Source organism: Atractosteus spatula, unplaced genomic scaffold (genome assembly GCF_055471065.1).
Source record: "Atractosteus spatula isolate fAtrSpa1 unplaced genomic scaffold, fAtrSpa1.hap1 Scaffold_77, whole genome shotgun sequence".
NCBI classification, from domain to species: Eukaryota; Metazoa; Chordata; class Actinopteri; order Semionotiformes; family Lepisosteidae; genus Atractosteus; species Atractosteus spatula.
This window is the reverse complement of record NW_028296909.1, coordinates 25,907-46,395: the sequence shown is the minus strand read 5'-3', so window position 1 is coordinate 46,395 and position 20,489 is coordinate 25,907. Positions and strand designations below refer to the sequence as shown.

General features: G+C 45.2%; 1 protein-coding gene across 2 annotated transcripts in view; it reads left to right on the top strand.

Moving 5' to 3' along the window:
- Positions 1-19,014, top strand: part of LOC148805243 (uncharacterized) — a 132,921-nt gene extending 113,907 nt beyond the window's left edge. Inside the window, exons 1-2 of one of the 2 annotated variants that reach the window (XM_088909754.1) lie at positions 4,741-5,293; positions 13,851-19,014. In XM_088909754.1, the coding sequence (XP_088765880.1) occupies positions 4,999-5,293; positions 13,851-15,961 (2,406 nt within the window). In that variant the 5' untranslated portion in view covers positions 4,741-4,998 and the 3' untranslated portion in view covers positions 15,962-19,014. Of the gene's footprint in view, positions 1-4,740; positions 5,294-13,850 lie in introns of those variants that run through there. The other variant, XM_088909753.1, reaches the window with a different exon arrangement.
- The last annotated feature ends 1,475 nt before the right edge of the window (positions 19,015-20,489 follow it).

Sequence of the window (20,489 nt, the reverse complement as noted above, 5' to 3'; positions counted from 1 at the left end):
TATAAGACCATAAGACATTTTTTAGGGTGACTGAATGCATTTTATTGCAAAATTTAGATTTATTTTTTTGTGAAAAATGGCTTCTGTCTTGCCTCCTACCCTATAGCCCAGACGTGCAGAATACGGGAGATTGTTGTCACATGCAAGGAGTGACCAATACCCACCAAAAATTGCTGCAGCTCTGTAGGCCTCTGTAGCTTTCTGTAGGCCTCTTGGTAGCTTCCCTCATAAGTTTTCTCCTTGTCCCGTCATTAACTTTGGAAGGTTGTCCTGATCTTGTCAATGTCCCTGTGGTGCCACATTTGATGATAATCTTCAGAGGGCTCCATGGTACATCCAATGCCTTTGATATTCTTTTATACCCCTCTCCTGATCAGTACCTTTCAACAATAAGATCCCTTATATTTTTAATCACCTCCTTGAGGACCATGGCTATCCCAGTAGAATCACTTTCATTAATGGCAGGTGTATGCTACTTAACTTTAGACATGATTTTGAATGTGATTGGTTAACTCTGAACACAGCTACAGCCCCCATAATAAAAGGGTGTGCACACTTATGCAACCAGAGTGTTGTAGGTGTCATGCCCTCTGCAGCCAGAGGGTGCTCCTTCTCTGTTCTGTCTCTCATTTCCGGTTATTTGCTGTCCTTCCGGTATTTCTCTCTCTCTGGGGCTATATATTTCCGGGTCTTGCACTCTGCCCTGGCTCAGCATTGACGTTCAGATGTCCTGAGACCCGCCTAGCACCAGGTCGCCCCACGTCCGCTACCTGAGGGCATTGGTTTCTATACGGCACTCCTGAACTCTTTGCACGAACGAGCCCGGGCTAGCTCCCCATTCCGCCGCTACGCATATGGGTCTTTTTCCGCTCTCCTGCTCTCCACGGTTAGTCCTTTTGGATGTCCATGACAGTAGGTTTTTTAATTTCAATTATTTTTCCTAATAATTATCTGTTTTCTCTTGAATTTTGTTGGTTGCAAGGTCACATTAAAGATGGAAAAATGTCTGACATGATTTATCTTGATTTCTGGTAACAGTACAGAACAAGCAGTGAGCAGCTCGCATAGCTTTCAACTCAGTGCGGAGTCCAGAGGGAGGCTTCGCTCGCTGAATGATGTCTCAAGAAACCCCGGTTGAGATTCAACAGGTGTCTAATAATCACGTTCAAAAGGGTGCTGAAAAGTTTCTTTTTTAACATAACCTTACATTTTCCCGTACAGTACAATGTATTTTCTGTACCCTCAAATCCCCAATGTTACTACTTTCTCCTGAGAAACACAAGTATGGAGTGGAATCACAATAAATTATACAACAAATCTATTCAAACGCCCAGATATGAAAGAACACATTTAAGACTTTCACCCCCTTTAAATATGTATTTCCTTAATTTCAGTTCTCTTCCCTCCCCAGAATACGGGAAAATTCACTATTGCATATTAAAGGCTGTACAGTACGTACTCAATTGTTTAACAAAAACAATCACATTTCTTGCAAATATCAAGTGGGTTAAGATTTTGCTAAGAAATCCAATTAAGTAGAGATGAGATTGAGATTAAGTGGAGATTCTTTATACCACCCCCTTAATACTTTTCTCTGAGATGCTTTATGTAGCAGAGAGGTAATTAAAGCGATTAAGGATGTGCAACATTTCTGCTTTTACATGAAATATATTCAGCTACAGTAGACTTATTTAAAATCCAAGATTTACAAGAATCTATTACAGACAGAGATTAAATGTTTCTAACTTGATTTTCCAAAGTTATTGACTGAGAGGATTTATAATTACTGTTCGAAATGTTTGAGCATTTGTTATTTACTTAGAGGTTGAGTGTTATAATGTGTAAATGAAGGTAAAATAAATTCTGATATAACATGCCTTAGTTCCATGCCTACAAATTGTGATATTTGAAAAAAATTGGGAAGGACTTCTACAGTTAATATATAGAAAAGAGTAACATAAAGTATAAATGCAATATCAAGAAAAAAATATCTGATGCTTTTTAAATGTTCCAATATCTAATAATTGAACTGGTTCCTCAATGTCAATTTGGGGTACCACAGGGATCAGTGCTGGGGCCAATATTGTTCTCTCTGTACATGCTGCTGCTAGGTAGGATAATACGAAAACATAATATTAACTTTCATTCATATGCTGATGACACTCAAATAAACATTTTGTTTACACCTAACAACAACTCGTCTATTATCACTTTATTTAATAGATACTTTATTGATCCCGTGAGGGATCAATAAAGTATCTAATTGCATTAATGAAGTAAAGACTTGGATGTGTGAAAACATTTTGTTCCTCAACTCTGATAAAACAGGTTCTGTTGTTTGGTGGCTACAATACTGATAGGACTACTATAACTTCAGCACTTTACTCAGAGCATTCAAAAATTTGCCTCAAAGACTCAGCACATAACCATATTAGACGCAAGGCTCTCGTTTAACTCTCATGTTAAAAGAGTATCAAAACATACTTCCTACAGTTGAGAAAAATTGCAAAACTAAGGCAGTTTCTCTCCACTCAAGACACAGAGAAATTAATGCATGCTCTTGCATACAGCAGGTTAGACTACTGCAATGCCCCACTATCAGGTAGCAAAGACCTTTAGAGACCGCCGTGTATAAGCCCCACATAAGTGATGTGAACAAACAGCATTTTACAAAGGAGCTGCTTTGGAGTCGACAAAGCTCATCTTGGTCTCTCTGCACAGCCAAATTTCAAGTGATCAGCTCCGTGTACAGAAGGAAAGTGCATTTGGTACGAGATGCCATGAAACACCAGAAATACATTGAGAAAAGATGGCCTGTCGCTAGGGACCTTTATGCAGTTGAGAAGCATGCGAATAAAGGTGGTTTGTTTCCGCTTGGGAAACCTTTCGTTTAGGCGAAACCACTACAGAATGGAAAGCTGCAGGCACTACTGCTGCTGCTGCTGGTGACTCTTGTTGTGAATGCAAGGAGCTGCATCTCCAACATCCCTAACTTCCACTCGATAATCTACTGGACACACCTGCCCCTCACAGAGTCAGTGGAAAGACCCCTGAGTGGGAGTAACGGAAGGCAAAAGAGATAGGGGTCTCTCTCTTCTTCTCACAAGCTGTGGGACACAACAGACATACAGAATTTGCTGCAGCACCATTTTCATAAAATGCAATTATGTTGGATGAAATTGTCGAGCTGCTTCAACCTCTGGGGCAGGAAAGGCAGCCTCAGACATACCCACAGCCATGCCGGCTCGAAGTGGGGAAAGATTTTTCCCCAAACCACATCCAAGACCGGTGCCCTGAACTGCTTTGCCACAACCAGCCTGTGGAACACGATGGTGGTGCACCCCAGAAGGCTCACCCCATGGTCCCCCGTCTTCACTGTCATCTCCCTGAGCCATGCACCTGTCACAGCTTCTCCAGCCAGCTGTCCAGGAGGCTGAGTTTGAGTTGCTCAAAGTCCTGCAGGATCTAACTGCCAGACAGCTCATCGTCAACCTCCCGCACAGTGTCGACAATAGCTTGAGCAGGTAGAAAGCCATCCTTTATTTCGTAAAGAAGATCCCTGAACTAAGACAATTCAGCCTCATAGAAACATGTACTCCATCGAGACCTGAGCCAGGTGGTTGAGGAACAGAGGCTGCTCAAGCAGTATTCGTCCCACAATAGACACTTTTTTGGGAAAAAAAAATTGAATTGATGTATCATGTGAACCCTTGCTCTTAAGATGGAAAGAGATTGCATTTGGTATTGCATGCAATTAGATGCTAATTATTTTATTTACTTTGCCCTCTTGTTAAGATGTGTTACATCAGGAAAATAAAGTATATGCTCAGTAGAGGGGTTGTCATATTTTGTCTGTTAATCAAACATAATCAACAATTATGGACAACCATTTTTTGCCATGGTTGTGAATTATAATGCCTTCAAAGTCACATTTAAACTTTCTGTAAAATTAAAAAAAAAACAGAAATAAAAGCGGGCACTGATTTGTGTCCAGAATACTCCAACGTAACAAATCCTGCTCCAGAAATGGTCTCTTCTCCCCTTTTGAGCCACTGCCCACCAAAAGGTCTCTACGTGTCTCTGTTAGGAAGATGTCAAGATGCTGAGCCTGTGCTGTGCTTCAGTGGCGGGTGTAGAGGACACGCTGTTGTACATGGAATGCAAATTGAGCTCCTTGGACATGAAAACTGACAGATGGTATAAACTTCTCTCAATATACAGGAGATCCTGTGTCTGAAATCCTGAGGTGCCTTTCTTCCTGTCTTGTCATACAGAATGTATCATTAAGGACAATCACATATGGCTTGATTTTGTTACTAGAAGTATTTATTTCCTTTCTTGGAACAACGTGTTTTTCGAGAAATTCATACAATTTGCGAAATATGAAATACAAATCTTGCTTATGTTGCAGAATAAATACTGCCAGCTGGGAAGAATATGACAGCATTTTTTTTCTTTAACCAAAAACCTGCAAAGGGAGACGTTTTCGTTGTGGAAGGGCAAAACAGTAAATATGTTCCGTTTCACAAAATTCACACTTACGAACGGCGCAAGTCGCAGGTGATTCACTCCTCTTGACTAGGTGGCGCTAGGAGGTGCAGTTAAGTTTATATCAGGCTGCAGAAACTCCTCTTTCTCAGCTCCGCTTCTCGATTGTTTTGAAGTCGCGGCCGCGCTAACGAATGACGTCATCACACGGCGCTACACAACATAGCTGTGGGTGCTTGAATGATTTTCTTTCTATAAAGAAGAAAGTTGTTTTTTTTAATAACTTCAGTTTCTGAAAACGTAGCATCTTGTCAGCTGTGTTTATGCTTGAACAGAGCACAGCCCTGACAACAGAATCTGTGAAGAATAAAAATAAAGAAGCTGTTCTGTTTAAACATCGCAAGTCAGCCTTTGTTTCTGATCGACTCTGAAGAAGGATGGCGGAGTACTTGTTAAATCTGGAAATCCAGCTTGACTCGTTCATGCACGTTTTGCTCAAATCGATCGTGTATGAAGTGTCAGAAGTTTTTGGAAACAGGATGTCTGACTCAGAACGAGTTTGAAAACAAACTCCGCAGCGTCTCCCAGGTCCTGGTGAGACGGGCCGTGTTTAAAATCACACAGTGTGTGCAGGACATTGTCGGGAGTGAAATGGCGCAGCTGAAGAAGGAAAACGAGAGCTTGAAGTGGAGATTGCAGCTGTGGGAGGAGGATTCGGGAGCAAGAGGAGATCAGGGTACCCAGACGCTTCCCTGTGAAGTCACTGCAGAAATAAAAGAAGAAATGGACATGAAACTGTTGTCAGGTCAGTGTGGTGACGTGTATGAAGTCAGAGTATGTGTGTGTGTTTAAAACCAGTGTCTATAACTTCCTCACTGGTGAGGTCTGTGTCTGTATTAACTCCTCTGGAATATTAATCCACTATATCTGTATTAATCCCTCTCTCTCTTAGTGCATTGTTTATGTACCGTACTGTGAAGTAAGTATGTCTGTATTAACCCCTCTCTCAGTGCAGTGTTAATGTACTGGAGTGTCCAGTCAGTATGGCTGTATTTACCCCTCTCTGTCAGTGCAGTGTTAATATGCTGTAATTTCCAGTTTGTCCTTGTTTGTATAAAGTGTTAATGTACTGTAGTGTCTAGTCAGTATGTCTTTATTAAACCCTCTCTGTCTCAGTGTAGTGTTAATGTACTGTAGTGTCCAGTCAGTGTGTCTGTATTCACCCCTCTCTCTCTCAGTGCAGTGTTAATGTACTGGAGTGTCCAGTCAGTGTGTCTGTATTAACCCCCCTCTCTCTCTGCAGTGTTAATGTACTGTAGTGTCCAGTCAGTGTGTCTGTATTAACCCCCCCCCCCCCCCCTCAGTGCAGTGGTAATGTACTGTAGTGTCTAGTCAGTGTGTCTGTATCAAGCCCCCTCTCTCTCAGTGCAGTGTTCATGTACTGTAGTGTCCAGACAGTGTGTCTGTATTAACCCCCCCCCCCCCTCAGTGCAGTGTTCATGTACTGTAGTGTCCAGTCAGTGTGTCTGTATTAACCCCCCTCTCTCTCTCAGTGCAGTGTTAATGTACTGTAGTGTCCAGTCAGTGTGTCTTTATTAAACCCTCTCTGTCTCAGTGTAGTGTTAATGTACTGTAGTGTCCAGTCAGTGTGTCTGTATTAACCCCTCTCTCTCTCAGTGCAGTGTTAATGTACTGGAGTGTCCAGTCAGTGTGTCTGTATTAACCCCCCTCTCTCTCTGTGCAGTGTTAATGTACTGTAGTGTCTAGTCAGTGTGTCTGTATCAAGCCCTCTCTCTCTCAGTGCAGTGTTCATGTACTGTAGTGTCCAGTCAGTGTGTGTGAATCAACCCCTCTCTCTCTCAGTACAGTGTTAATGTACTGTAGTATCCAGTCAGTGTGTCTATATTAAACCCTCTCTGTCTCAGTGTAGTGTTAATGTACTGTAGTGTCCAGTCAGTGTGTGTGAATCAACCCCTCTCTCTCTCAGTGCAGTGTTAATGTACTGTAGTGTCCAGTCAGTGTGTCTATATTAAACCCTCTCTGTCTCAGTGTAGTGTTAATGTACTGTAGTGTCCAGTCAGTGTGTCTGTATTAACCCCCCCTCCCCTCTCAGTGCATTGTTAATGTACTGTAGTGTCCAGTCACTGTGTCTGTATTAACCCCCCCCCTCTCAGTGCAGTGTTGATGTACTGTAGTGTCCAGTCAGTGTGTCTGTATTAACCCCCCCCCCCTCAGTGCAGTGTTGATGTACTGTAGTGTCCAGTCAGCATGTCTGTATTAACCCCTTTTTCAGTGCAGTGTTAAAGTACTGTAGTGTCCAGTCAGTGTGTCTGTATTCACCCCTCTCTCTCAGTGCAGTGTTAATGTACTGTAGTGTCCAGTCAGTGTGTCTGTATTAACCCCCCTCTCTCTCAGTGCAGTGTTAATGCACTGTAGTGTCCAGTCAGTCAGTGTGTCTGTATTAACCCCTTTCTCTGATTGCAGTGTAGTGTTAATGTACTGGAGTTTCCAGTCAGTGTGCCTGTATGAACCTCTCTCAGTGCAGTGTTAATGTACTGTAGCGTCCAGTCAGTGTGTCTGTATGAACCGCTGGAGAGGTGCGTTCTTGCGGTTGGGAAGGTTGTGGGCTGCAGGAACATCAAGTCCGCTTCCCGCATGAGTGGAGGGATAGTTATTTTCCTGCAATCTATTGATCTGGCAAATGCCCTGGTGGTAAAGTGGGTTGTCCTGGACGGCACCTTCACCCCGGTGCTGCCGTTCACAGCCCCAGCTCGGAAGATCACCCTCTCCAATGTGCCTCCGTTCATGAGAAACGAGCTGCTGTAGAGGGAGCTGTCCTGTTACGGACAGGTGGTCTCTCCGATCAGGAGGGTCCCTCTGGGCTGCAGGGGACTTCAACTGAAGCATGTCATCTCTTTCCGAAGACAAGTCTACGTGATCTTAAAAAAACCCCATGGAAGAGATCAATGTGGATCTTAAATTTCGGATTGACACCTGTGATTATGTTGTATTCGTGACTTTGGAATTGACGAAGTGCTTCAGGTGCGGGAGCGAGGGGCATGTGGTGAAGAATTGCCAGGAGGCCAGGAGACAGTGTCAGGCAGCGGGGAGTGGAGCAGTGCAGGGAGGCAGCAGGGAGGCAGAGCCCACGGCCGGGGTGCAGGAGAGGAGATCGCTGGAGGGGGCAGGTGAGCCCGAGCTGGTGGTGTCCCATGCAGGAGAACAGATAGCAAAGAGTGGACCACCTCAGCCCTCAGATGGGAGCTCCCCACACCGGGGAGCAAGATACGAGCGCTGGCGGAGCAGGGGAGCTGCAGAGCCCCGCTGCTCAGGAGAGTCAGGGAGAGAGAGCAGGCAGTGACACCGACGGAGGAAAACTCGTCACAAGTGGCAGCGAAAACTGTAGACACAGTGTGGGGAGGAAATTAATTAACATCCAGAAAAATAGACAATGGTTTTAAGACACCGTGGAGAAAGCGCACGAAAAAATCTATGCAGAGTGCGGTGCAGAAAAAGCACAGCACAGAGAGCTCGGTGGAGGGCGGCTCTGTCGCCGGCCCAGGGGCCGCGAGTGACTCCGACACTGGGAGAGTAAGGACGCGCTGGAGTGTCCTCGCCGCCGCCGCCCGGAGCTCCTCGGAGTCCGGGAGCAACGATGACGAGGGCGGCTTCCCAGACTCCTCTCTCGCCTCGGGCTCCTCGGCCCGGCAGAGCTGCAGAGTAGGCTACAGTTTCCAGAGCATCAGGGAGTTCTTAGAGAAGACTAAAGGTAAGAGGGGAACTGTGGTCGAGGACTTTTTTCCCGACACTGAGCTCTTTGTCCTCTCCGCGACCCACCATCTGAAAAGGCTCAGGTGCGAATGACTTCAGCGATCAAGAGAGATGGTGCCTGAAGAGCTTATTGGGTAAGATCAGGGCAGGACCGCGGAATGCACCTCAGCACGAATGAGTCCCGTCTCTTACATCACATCACTATCCGTCTGCGTGCTATGTGTCTGTTTGTGTTTTATGTTGTTTCTTTTTTTCTTTTCCGCAAACATGGGCGGCATTAGAATAGGGAGTTTGAACACCAATGGGTGCCGGAGGGCTTTGAAGCGAGCTGCGGTGTTGGAGGTCATCAAAGAAAACAGCCTGCAGGTGACGTTCCTGCAGGAGACCCACACCGACAGCTCCAACATCATTGCCTGGCAGCGGGAGTGGCAGGGGGACATTGTGTACAATCATGGGTCCCCTGTGAGCGCGGGGATCACGGTGCTGTTCTCTGTGGGGTTCAAGCCCCTCTCTATCGCCGTCCATGAGGTTGTGAAAGGTCGCCTTTGACTCATGCGAGTAGTTTACAGGAAGAAAACCTTTGTTTTTATTAACATTTACGCATCCACAGACGGCGGAGAGAGGGTCACCTTCTTCAGGGAGCTTGAAAATGCGCTGGTGACCTGCCAGCCTGAAGAGCTGGTCTTCCTGGGGGATGATTTTAACTGCACAGAGAGCAGCACACTGGACAGGAATTATGCAGGAATCACGGAGAGCCACATGGCCTGTCGGCCAGGGAGCTGCGCAGGATCCTTGTCAAATCTGACCTCACTGACATCTGGAGGAGATGTCATGGGGACACGAGGCAGTACACCTGGGCCCAGGTCTGAGGGAACACCCTCTCTCTGGCCAGGCTTGACCGCATCTACTGCCGTAAACATCATTACAGCATCGTCAAGCAGTACTCCCATCTGTCCAGTGGGCCTGTCGGACAACTGTCTCACCATCTGCACAGTCGTCGTCCCATCAGTGAGGTCCCGCAGTGCCTACTGGCACTTTAATACCCAACTGCTTGACGATGCTCACTTCTGTGACTGCCTCGTGTTCTTCTGGTAGCAGTGGAGGAGTCAGAAAGCCCACTTTGTCTCCCTGAGGCAGTAGTGGGATACTGGGAAGGTGCAGATTCGCCAGTTCCACCAGCAGTACACTGGAATTGTCACGAGAGGTATCCGTGAGTCCATGAAGGCTCTGGAGAGAGACATTCTGGAGCTCCACCAGGCTCTGGAGTGTTGTGCAGACAGGAGGCTAATTGATAACCTCCACACTCAAAAAGAATCACTCATTGGCCTTCTGGACACAAAAGTACAGGGAGCTCTAATAAAATCTAGGGTTCAGAGTGCATCACAGGTAGACGCCCCGACTCGCTACTTCTTTGGCCTAGAGAAGAAACCGGGCCAGAGCAGGCAGAACCTCTGCCTGCGCTCGGAGACAGGGCAGGAGCTGCACGAGGCTGGGCAGATCCAGGAGAGGACCATGCAGTTCTACAAGACACTCTTCTCCAGCGAGGCAAGTGAGGACTTGGTCTGCACACGCAGGTTCCTTGAAGACCTTCCACAGGTCCCCGAAGAGGAGGGGGCATGGCCGGAGAGGCCTCTATCCCTGGAGGAGCTCTCCACTGCACTCAGTGTCTTGAGTAATGGTATGACCCCTGGCCTTGATGGCTTGCCGGCCAAATTCTACTGTGCCTTCTGGGCCGTGCTGGGACCTGACCTGCTGGATGTGTTCTCGGAAAGTCTGGAGCACGGGGACCTGCCACTGAGCTGCAGGAGAGCTGTTGTCACCCTGCTGCCTAAGAAAGGGGACCTGTGTGACATTAAGAACTGGAGACCTGTTGCCCTGCTGTGTGTGGATTATAAAATCCTGTCCAAAGCTCTGGCCAACAGGCTGAGGGTGGTGCTGGGATCAGTGGTGCAGTCCGAACAATCGTACTGTGTACCCAGAAGGACAATCTTTGATAATATATTTCTGATTTGAGATGTTGTGGCCACCTCCAGACTATTGGGTTTAGATACTGGTCTCATTTCGTTAGACCAGGAAAAGGCCTTTGATAGGGTTGAACATCAGTATTTGTGGAGAACCATGAGGTTTTTCGGATTCAGCTCTGTCTTTGTTGCCATGATTCAGGTGCTGTACAGTGACATCTTCAGTGTGCTAAAGGTCAACAGAGGGCTGAGTGCTCCGTTTCCAGTGCAGAGGGGAGTCAGGCAGGGCTGTGCACTCTCAGGAATGCTCTACTCCCTTGCCATTGAACCTCTGCTACATCAGCTGCGCCGGGTCATCAAGGGGCTGTCCATCCCGGGCTGCCCCAATTCTACTGTCAAGATGTTGGCATACGCTGATGACATCATGGTCGTGGTCGGAGGAGAACAGGATGTCAGGGCGCTACAGACAACTTTGAATGATTTCCAGTGGCTATCATCAGCCAAAGTAAACTGGGCCAAGAGTAGCGCCCTACTCCTGGGAGAGTGGAGCGAGACGGGTCCCCCAGTCTTGCCAGAGAGGTTCAGCTGGACCAGAGGAGGACTCAAATACCTGGGGTTGTACCTGGGGGACAAGGCCAGTGTGAGGAAGAACTGGGAGGGGCTCCTCGAAAAAGTGAAAGGTCGGCTGGACCGCTGGCGCTGGCTGCTCTCCCAGATCTCCTACAAAGGCCGGGTTCTGATTGTCAACACCCTGGTGGCTTCAATGTTGTGGCATTGCCTGCTGTGCCTGGAGCCAGCAGCTGGACTGATCGAGGAGCTGCAGGCCACGCTTCTCGACTTCTTCTGGGATGGACTGCACTGGCTGTGGAGGGGTGTCCTCTATTTGCCCAGAGAGGACGGAGGACAAGGACTCGTTGACATCCGGAGCCGGGTGGACGCCTTTCGTATGCAGGCAGTACAGAAGCTGCTGTATGGCCCGGCCTCGCTGTCCTGGAAGGAGCTGACCTTCACCCTGTTGCGTCTAGCAGGACACTTCGGGATCGACTCTGTTCTCTTCCTGATGGACACCAGCAGGGTTGACCTGTCTCCACTGCAGCCTTTCCAGCGTAGTCTCCTGAAAGCCTGGCGGCATCTGCACGTGCGGAGAGAGGAGGAGCGGCCCAGTCTATACTGGACACTCTGAGAGCCACTAGTACACAATCCGTGAATGGACACAGAACTGGGCCGCTCCTTGGACTTTACCAGCAGACTGGTCCGCGCCAATGTCACACAACTCCACCACCTGCTTGACGTGGATCAGGACTGCTGGCGCAGCATGGAGTGGGCATGTGACGCTCTGGGACTACACTCGCGGCGGTGTGTGGACGGGTTTCTTACTCAGCTTTGCTCTGCTCTGCTCTGCCTCTTGAGGAGATGCTGCTAGTCCAGGATCTGTTTGAGGAACGCCACCTTCCAACCACACAGCCTCCTTTCCCTGGTCTGCTAGTGTCTCCTGCACTCAGTCCCGGGCCGACAGGATCTCTCCTTGAGTCCCTTGCTTCAGAGGAGAGGTCTCTGGCTGGTGTTGGGGGGAAGTGTCTATATAGACTAGTTGTAACATCTAGACACCAAGCCCAGCTGTCTGCACTCCCTGACACTCCCTGGAGGGCTCGTCTGGGGGTGCCAGATGGTGTCCGGCCTGCCTGGGGTAGCCTCTACAGATTTCCCCTCAACAAAAGGGGCCTGTCCCTTCTGCGCTCAGAGGGAGACGGTGTTCCACTACTACAGTGCCTGCCCCCACCTGTCGCCCATGTTTGCCGTGTTGATTTGGCTCTTCATCAACCTTGGCCTGGCCTTCAATTACATTATTTTCATGTTCGGGGTGGGTCATACGAAAAAACAAAAAACTCAGACCCTCCTCGCCAACTTTCTACTGGGCCAGGCCAAACTCACCATCTACAAGACTCTGAAAAATAAGATCTCTGGTTCCGGGTCTGTAGACTTGGTGAGGATGTTTGAAGGGTTGGTGAAGAGCAGGATGTCGTTAAAATATATGTTTTATATTATCTCATAATGACTGTGGAACATTTGAAAAGCATTGGTGTTTTGGAAACGTGCAGGATTGTGAATAAAAAATTAATATTCCAATTATGATTTTATTTTAATAATTTTTAAGGTGGGGTCCTAAGAATCAAGATTCATACTTTCTTTATTTTTTCTGTCAATAAAGATTGATTGAACACTGTCTCTCAGTGTAGTGTTAATGTGCTGTAGTGTCCAGTCAGTATGTATGTATTAACCCCCCTCTCTCTCAGTGCAGTGTTAATGTACTGTAGTGTCCAGTCAGTGTGTCTGTATTAACCCCTCTCTCTCAGTGCAGTGTTAATGTACTGTAGTGTCCAGTCAGTGTGTCTGTATTAACCCCTCTCTCTCAGTGCAGTGTTAATATATTGTAGTGTGCAGTCAGTGTGTGTGAATCAACCCCTCTCTCTCTCAGTGCAGTGTTAATATACTGGAGTGTCCAGTCAGTGTGTTTGTATTAACCCCTCTCTGTCTCAGTGTAGTGTTAATGTACTGTAGTGTCCAGTCAGTGTCTATGTATTAACCTACCTCTCTCCGTGCAGTTTTAAAGTACTATAATATGCAGTCAGTGTGTCTGTATTAATCCCTCTCTTTCTCAATGCAGTGTTAATGTACTGTAGTGTCCAGTCAGCATGTCTGTATTAACCTGTCACTCAGTGCAGTGTTAATGTTCTGTAGTGTCCAGTCAGTGTGTCTGTATTAACCGCTCTCTCTCAGTGCAGTGCTAATGTACTGTAGTGTCCTGTCTGTCAGTCTGTCTGTATTTACCCCCCTTCTCTGAGCAGTCCATGGCTGTATAAATGCCTCCGTCTCAGTGCAGTGTTAAAGTACTGTAGTGTCCAGTCAGTGTGTCTGTATGAACCCCTCTCTTAGTGCAGTGTTAATGTACTGTAGTGTCCAGTCAGCATGTCTATATTAACCCCTTTCAGTGCAGTGCTAATATGCTGCAGTGTCCAGTCAGTGTGTCTGTATTTACCCATCTCTGTCAGTGCAGTGTTAATATGCTGTAATTTCCAGTTTGTCTAGTGCAAGTATTCACATTACTCCTATCCTGGAGTCCTTGCACTGGCTTCCTGTCAAGTTTTGTGATGCTTAACAATCCTCCTGCTTACCTATAAGGCTCTCTATGGCTTGGCACCTCAGTACCTGTCTGAGTTATCGCCCTACTCCCCACCTCACAACCTTCACTCTTCTAATTGTGTTCAACTATTTGTCCCCCAGTCCTTCTACACTCTATGGGTGACATGGCCTTCTCCTGTTTTGCCCCAAGCTCTAGAACTTTCTCCCCAAGGATATCAGAGTCACTTTCTCTAAGCTTCTTCAAATCCAGACTCAAAACCTTCTTCTTCAGAAGAGCCTTTATTTATCTGTTCTTTACCCCTCTGCTCCTACTGGACTTAGTACCACCATCTACTGACTCGTCTAACTATATTCTCATCATGCTTATATTGTGTCTTTTTTGTTGTTGGCCTTCTGTAAAGTGCTTTGAGAAGCCACCTTTAAAGGTGCTATATAAAATAAAGTTTATTATTATTATAAAGTTATTGTTTTCTTTTCCTGTATTTACAGGCACAGAGACCAGTGCTCTCTCTGATGCTGGGGACATGGCTCCTCTTGAACAGCAGCACAGTGAGGAGGAGTGGGGCTCCAGTTTGGTGCAGGAGAGAGAGCTCACTGTCGCAGAAGGGAAAGAGACACTCAGTGAGCAGCACACAGAGAGCAGACAGAGTGTCGAGGATCTGGACTCTGTGACCATGATGAAGACAGAGCCTGAGAGTGAGACACCTGGGCTCTTAGTATGTGATGATTTTATAGATAAGATTAATAATCTGGACTCGAACAATATTACACAAGGTTGTAATGAACTGGGCTGTGTCTCTGTACGAGAGCACAGTGAAGAACTGGATGTTTTAAATCTTACAGAACAGGACATGAAGTCCAAGTTGATTGACGCTGCAGAGCAGCAGACTGATGTACCTGGTGAAGAGAACAGTACTGAGTCACAGCACACAGAGAGGAGTCAGTACAGGGAGGAGCAACAGCAGCTCCTACAGGGCTTGATAATTAGGCCTTGTTCTGTTCAAGTGGAGAGACTGTCATTGCAGAGACTCAAACAATCATATGATCCCTTAGTATCTGATGGCTTTACACACAGGTTTACTAATCTGGTTACTGAGAAAATTGTTAAAAGTTTTAATGAACTGGAGAGTAGGTCTGTTCTTGGGCAAAGAGGAGAACAACTGAATGAACTAGACAGTTTTAGTCTCAGAGAGCTGGAGAAGGAGCCCCGGATGATTCACACTGCTGAGCAGCACACTGAAGGACATGGTGGAGAAAACAAATCTCAGCACACGGAGCAAGACCATTCCATGGAGCATTGGCAGAATAAGAGACCCCAGTACAATCAGAGAATGAGGAAGAATCACTCAAGGCCTTGCTCAGATGGAGTGGACAAACTGCCATTATGGCACAGAGAGGAGCAGCGTTTCTGTCAGTCTAGCAAATCAAAACCCGACCAGCACCTTCAAACGGGAGAGAGACCATTCAGCTGCAGTCAGTGTGGGAAGAGTTTTATTCAGTCAAGTGACTTTAAAAGACACCAGCGTATTCACACGGGAGAGAGACCTTTCAGATGTAGTCATTGTGGGAAGAGTTTTAGTCACTTGCAGCTCTTAAAACAACATCAGCACATTCACACAGGAGAGAGACCGTTCAGCTGCAGTCAGTGTGGGAAGACTTTTAGACAGTCAAGTAATTTAATAACCCACCAGCGCATTCACACAGGAGAGGCACCATTCAGCTGCAGTCAGTGTGGGAAGAGTTTTAGTCAGTCACATGCCTTAAAATCCCACCAGCACATTCACACAGGAGAGAGACCATTCTGCTGCAGTCAGTGTGGGAAGAGTTTTAGTTGGTCATGTAACTTAATAACCCACCAGCGCATTCACACAGGAGAGAGACTGTTCACCTGTAGTCAGTGTGGGAAGACTTTTAGTCAGTCAAGTAATTTAATAACCCACCAGCGCATTCACACAGGAGAGAGACCATTCAGCTGCAGTCAGTGTGGGAAGAGTTTTAGTCAGTCAAGTAGCTTAATAGCCCACCGGCGCATTCACACAGGAGAGAGAGCATTCAGTTGCAGTCAGTGTGGGAAGAGTTTTAGTCAGAAAAGCCACTTACAATCACACCAGCGCATTCACACAGGAGAGAGACCGTTCAGCTGCAGTCAGTGTGGAAAGAGTTTTAGTCGGTCAAGTAGCTTAATAACCCACCAGCGCATTCACACAGGAGAGAGACCATTCAGCTGTGGTCAGTGTGGGAAGAGTTTTAGTCAGTCAAGTAGCTTAATAGCCCACCAGCGCATTCACACAGAAGAGAGACTGTTCAGCTGCAGTCAGTGTGGGAAGAGTTTTATTCAATCGCATGACTTAAAAAAGCACCAGCGCATTCACACAGGAGAGAGACCATTCAGCTGCAGTCAGTGTGGGAAGAGTTTTAGTCAGTCAAGTAGCTTAATAGCCCACCAGCGCATTCACACAGGAGAGAGACCGTTTATCTGCAGTCAGTGTGGGAAGAGTTTTATTCAATCGCATGACTTAAAAAAGCACCAGCGCATTCACACAGGAGACAGACCATTCAGCTACAGTCAGTGTGGGAAGAGTTCCAGTCAGGTGACTTAAAAAAACCAATTTAGTCACCAGGTTTTTTATTTAATCATAGTCTAAGTCAAGTCAACTAAAATGTCTTTAGTTCAAGTGGGTAGGTGCGTCAGCATGTGACATCCGAAGAAGGCTCCACAGCCGAGACATTTATTTTCTTCTCTTTTCAGCATGGAACAAACCTTTACTTGTTCCCAAAATGTCTATTAGTCATAGTCACTTTGTAGTCACCCAATTTTGAGTTCGTCTGGTCAGTTAAATTTTGACTATACTCTTATTTACAGTTGACTAAAACAGAAATAGTTCTTGTCACAGAGTTTAATTTATGTGGATAAGAGAGCATATATATCAAATACAAGAAATATTTATGCAATAAAGGGTAAATAATAAAGAATAAGATACTGTATGAATCTCTTTTAATAAGAAAATCTATTTTGGCACCGTTAGTAATACTTCAATTTTTTTTTCAATGCAACTGCAGACAGGACAAGCTATATATACAGTGCCTTCAGAAAGTACTCACACCCCATTGTTTATTTCTCATTCTGCTGTGTTGCAAAGTCAAATTAAATCATATTTAAATGTTTTTCTCCACTCCTGTAGAAGCAATTCTTTATAATGTTCAAATGAAATTAAGTATTTATAATTCTGAAGACATCTATTAAAAATAAAAATGGAAAATTACTTAATTGATAAGTATTCACTCCCTTTGTTTCAACAACCTAATTTGGGTCAATTATCTTGAGAGATCACACTAAATACATTAACAAGGTACACCTGTGTTCATTTCAAATTCACCGGTGTTCAATTGCTTGATTGCACAATAGATATCACTGACTGTGAGGTCTCACTGAAACAGCAGATCAGATCAGTCCTGCTGTCATGAAGACCAAGGAGCTACCTTTGGAACTTTGAGATGAAGTTGTTAGGAGGAAAAAAAACTGGAGAAGGTTATAAAAAGATTGGCAAAGTTTTGAACCTTCCTAGGAGCACCGTTAAATCCCATTGTAACTAAATAGAAAAAACATGGCAAAACCCAGACACTACTAAGATCAGGCCCTCCTACCAAATTGAGCAACCGGACAAGAATGGTGATTGTCAGAAAAGTGACCAAAAGTGGCCAGCTCCAACACTGACAGAGTTGCAGAGCTTTTTGGCTGAAATGGGAGAAACTGCAGACACAAACAATCTCTTGTAATACAATACTTTTGTAAATGAGAAATGTAAATCTTTCATTTTGAAAAACAAATGTTCTTGAATAAAAAATATTTTTGATTCATAAATGTGTTGAATTTAGTGTTCTTAAAACGAGGAAAAAATGTTAAAATGTGGAGGTGTAATGGGAACAAAATGCAACAAAATTCCACTGGGTGAATACTTTCTGAAGGCACTGTATATACACTCATCTACTGTGACAAGACCCTGCTGACACTACCCTGACTCAGGTAATTCACACACACAAAAACACAAGACAAAAGGCATTTTAAGGTCAAGCAGGATTTAACACAACAGAGTGTAGAAGAAGCTACACCACTCCATAACCCTGCTTCACAACAACTAACACTCATCTTCTAACTCTGCTGGTATTCTCAAGCTAACCCTGTCAGCCTGTTGAAGGTGTAACTGACAGGTATCACATGATGCACAGTTTATATGCACATCCTATTCACTCCCGGAAAGATACCAGTGTGCAGCATTAATGTATCAGCTACTACCAGAAATATTTGTTTATGGATAATGTCATAATGCATTTATTTTACATTGTTAGAGAGTGAGACTGCAGGGAGGAATAAAGATTTCATGATACTATTACTGTTACACCTGTAGCGGCAAGGCTTATTAAAATACAGGAATTAAGTTTTGCGCTCTCTTGCCAGTGAGGCCCCATCTCTCTCTTCATCTCTGTGGTGCAGCCACAGATAAGCTATTCATGCAGGCTGATTTAAGGTTTCTTTGATAAGGGACAGCTCCCAAATGGGGATGCACTTAGCTAAGCCTGGCTATCATGATCAATGGTCATCCATTGGCGCCTATCTGTCTAGGGAGTGCCAGATGGACATCTGGACTGCATTCCTAAGTGTCAGGGGTGAGTTACTCACATCTCACCTTGATCAACCAATCAGGAACTGGTAGGGCCGAGTAACCCACGTGGGTCTCTGATGCCCATTAAACTTTCAGCCAATGAACGACCTGAAGTTCCTCCAGGTAAAAACAGGCAACACAGAGGGCCTGAAGAAGAATTCCAAAAAGAACAATTCCAGGGGTGTGAATGATTCCAGGACAGGACGGCCCGCAGGCCAGAACAGTTGGGAAGTGCAGGACATTCTCGCAGCACGCCTCCTGACCATCCTGAGACTCAGCCAGGACCACCATGTAACGGCCAGTGTGTCCGAGTGCCAGAACTTTCCTTGTTCTAAGAGTCTAGAGCGGAGGTTGCCAGCGCGTAACCAGAGGATCCACCCGAGGTTAGCACCAGCAGCAGGCCTCGTGAACAGGTCGGAACTGTGGACAGCTGAATCAGTATTCAGAACTAGCGTTTCATCAGGAACGAACCGTTCTTCTTCCTGACCAGCTGGGACCCACAGTCAGTTTTCTCCTGTGCACAAACTTTGCTAGTTAAAGCCAACACTAACTAGCCGGTCTTCAGAGAGCAGCGCAGCAGGAATCTCTCCAGCCGCACCGAGCACCGCTTGGCACCTAGCCAGAGAGCACGGATTGGACAGCAACAAGCCTGCAACTGTTTCTTTGTCCGGGGGAGATCTGAATCCCCAGAGATTGGATGAGTATTCAACTTCACTGCATTACTGCTCGAGAATTCAATTGTTATCCCAACCAGTTGATATCAATTTAATTCCTAAGAGTTATGTACTTGTTTTGAGTATCTAATGTAGAAGTTGTAACCAAGTTCATTCAAGAAACGGTCTAAATGAATGATATACTGAATGTATGTCCTCTTGATATGTGTAACTCTTTGTAACTGAATGAATATATACCTTTTGTTTTCTGCTTACCCTCACGATAAGATCTGTTAGATTTACATGCACCTTCTATGTATTAATAAATGTATTTTAGTGTATTAGTACCTGTGTGTGTGCGTTGTTTGAGTTATACCGCATGGTTGGATTCTAAGGCCATTAAAAGAATCATTTTGCGATTTACTGCCACAATTAATTATTGTCCCAGTAAATGCCCAAACCCCTACAGAACTGGTGCCTCATGAGAGCACACTACAACAGCATTCTGACCTTTTTTTTATTTGGTAGCTAGTACTGAATTGATCCCAGGATGTCATCCATTTGTTTCCTGAAAGAAAACTATCCCACCACCCTTTGTGTGAGCTACTGTCTCCCATGCTCATTTTTAAATGTACTTCCCTGTGGTTTCCATTTGTGAAACAACTTGGATATTTAGCTTGTTCCATGCTCCCACATCCCTTTGTGTAAAGGAGTGCCTCCCTTCCTGACTGGAGGACCTCATCTAGCTGTCTTGAATGAAGTCAGGGTATCGGCTTCAACACTATCACTGGGCAGCATGTTCCACACACCTACAGCTGCTTTCGTAAAGAAGCCAATTTGAAATTCACTTGTGCCCTCTAGTGTACTAGTACAGTGTACAGTAACACTTTGGTATTTATGAGGGTTAGGTGCCTTGAGGTCTCCTCAGATGGTGAATTTTCAAACATGGAACTTAATGCCTTGCGGGAAAATATGTGTGGTTCCACAGTTCACAAAACCATAATTATTTTTGTTATAACTATATCAGAAATAAGTGATATTAGTTATTAGTATTTTTAAAGAAAATTAGTACTGAAAACTTCAGAAAAGCATTCCGTCCTCCCTATAATTCTAATTATTGTATGTGCAAACTAATAAGATCACTGCTATATAACAGATTACCATGTACTGGACTAAGTTTTTCTTTTCATTGTTGTGTGCATTTTCTTTCCTTTTAGATCTTATTTTTATTATTGTTAAAAAATGCAGCACTATCGTCTTGTAATGACGTTTATTACCTCACAGGAATAACTGACAGGAAAGTAAATTGAAATTGATAGTTTAGGGATTCATGGAAGATATTTGTTTTAATAATATTTCTTTTATCTGGCAACACAACACTGAGTCGCGCACAGGCACTGCTCTGGTAACAGGTCCACATACAAGCCACTTCTTACGCTTTCCTGAAGGAAACTGAACAACTGAAGCATTACCCAGGATGCACTGCTCCAGAATCATGTTAAGTCATGTTAATGCAGTTGTGCCTTATAACATTGTAAAACCTTATAACACTTTTGTGCAAAGAAGCGAAATCATGAATATTGAACACGGTTTTACTACAGAAAGTTGGCTGTTAGTAGCTTAGAGTTTAATGAATAAACCGCCTTTTCTAATTTTCTGAATTTTAATTTTCTGCCAGGAACTGAAATTAGTACTGGGTCCATCTCCAGGAATTGTGTGTGCCCTACCAGTTGGATTCAGTAAGGTGGTTACTCTAAGGAAACTGTACTTGAATATTACCATACAAGAGGAAGACGCTATATTAGGTAATATCA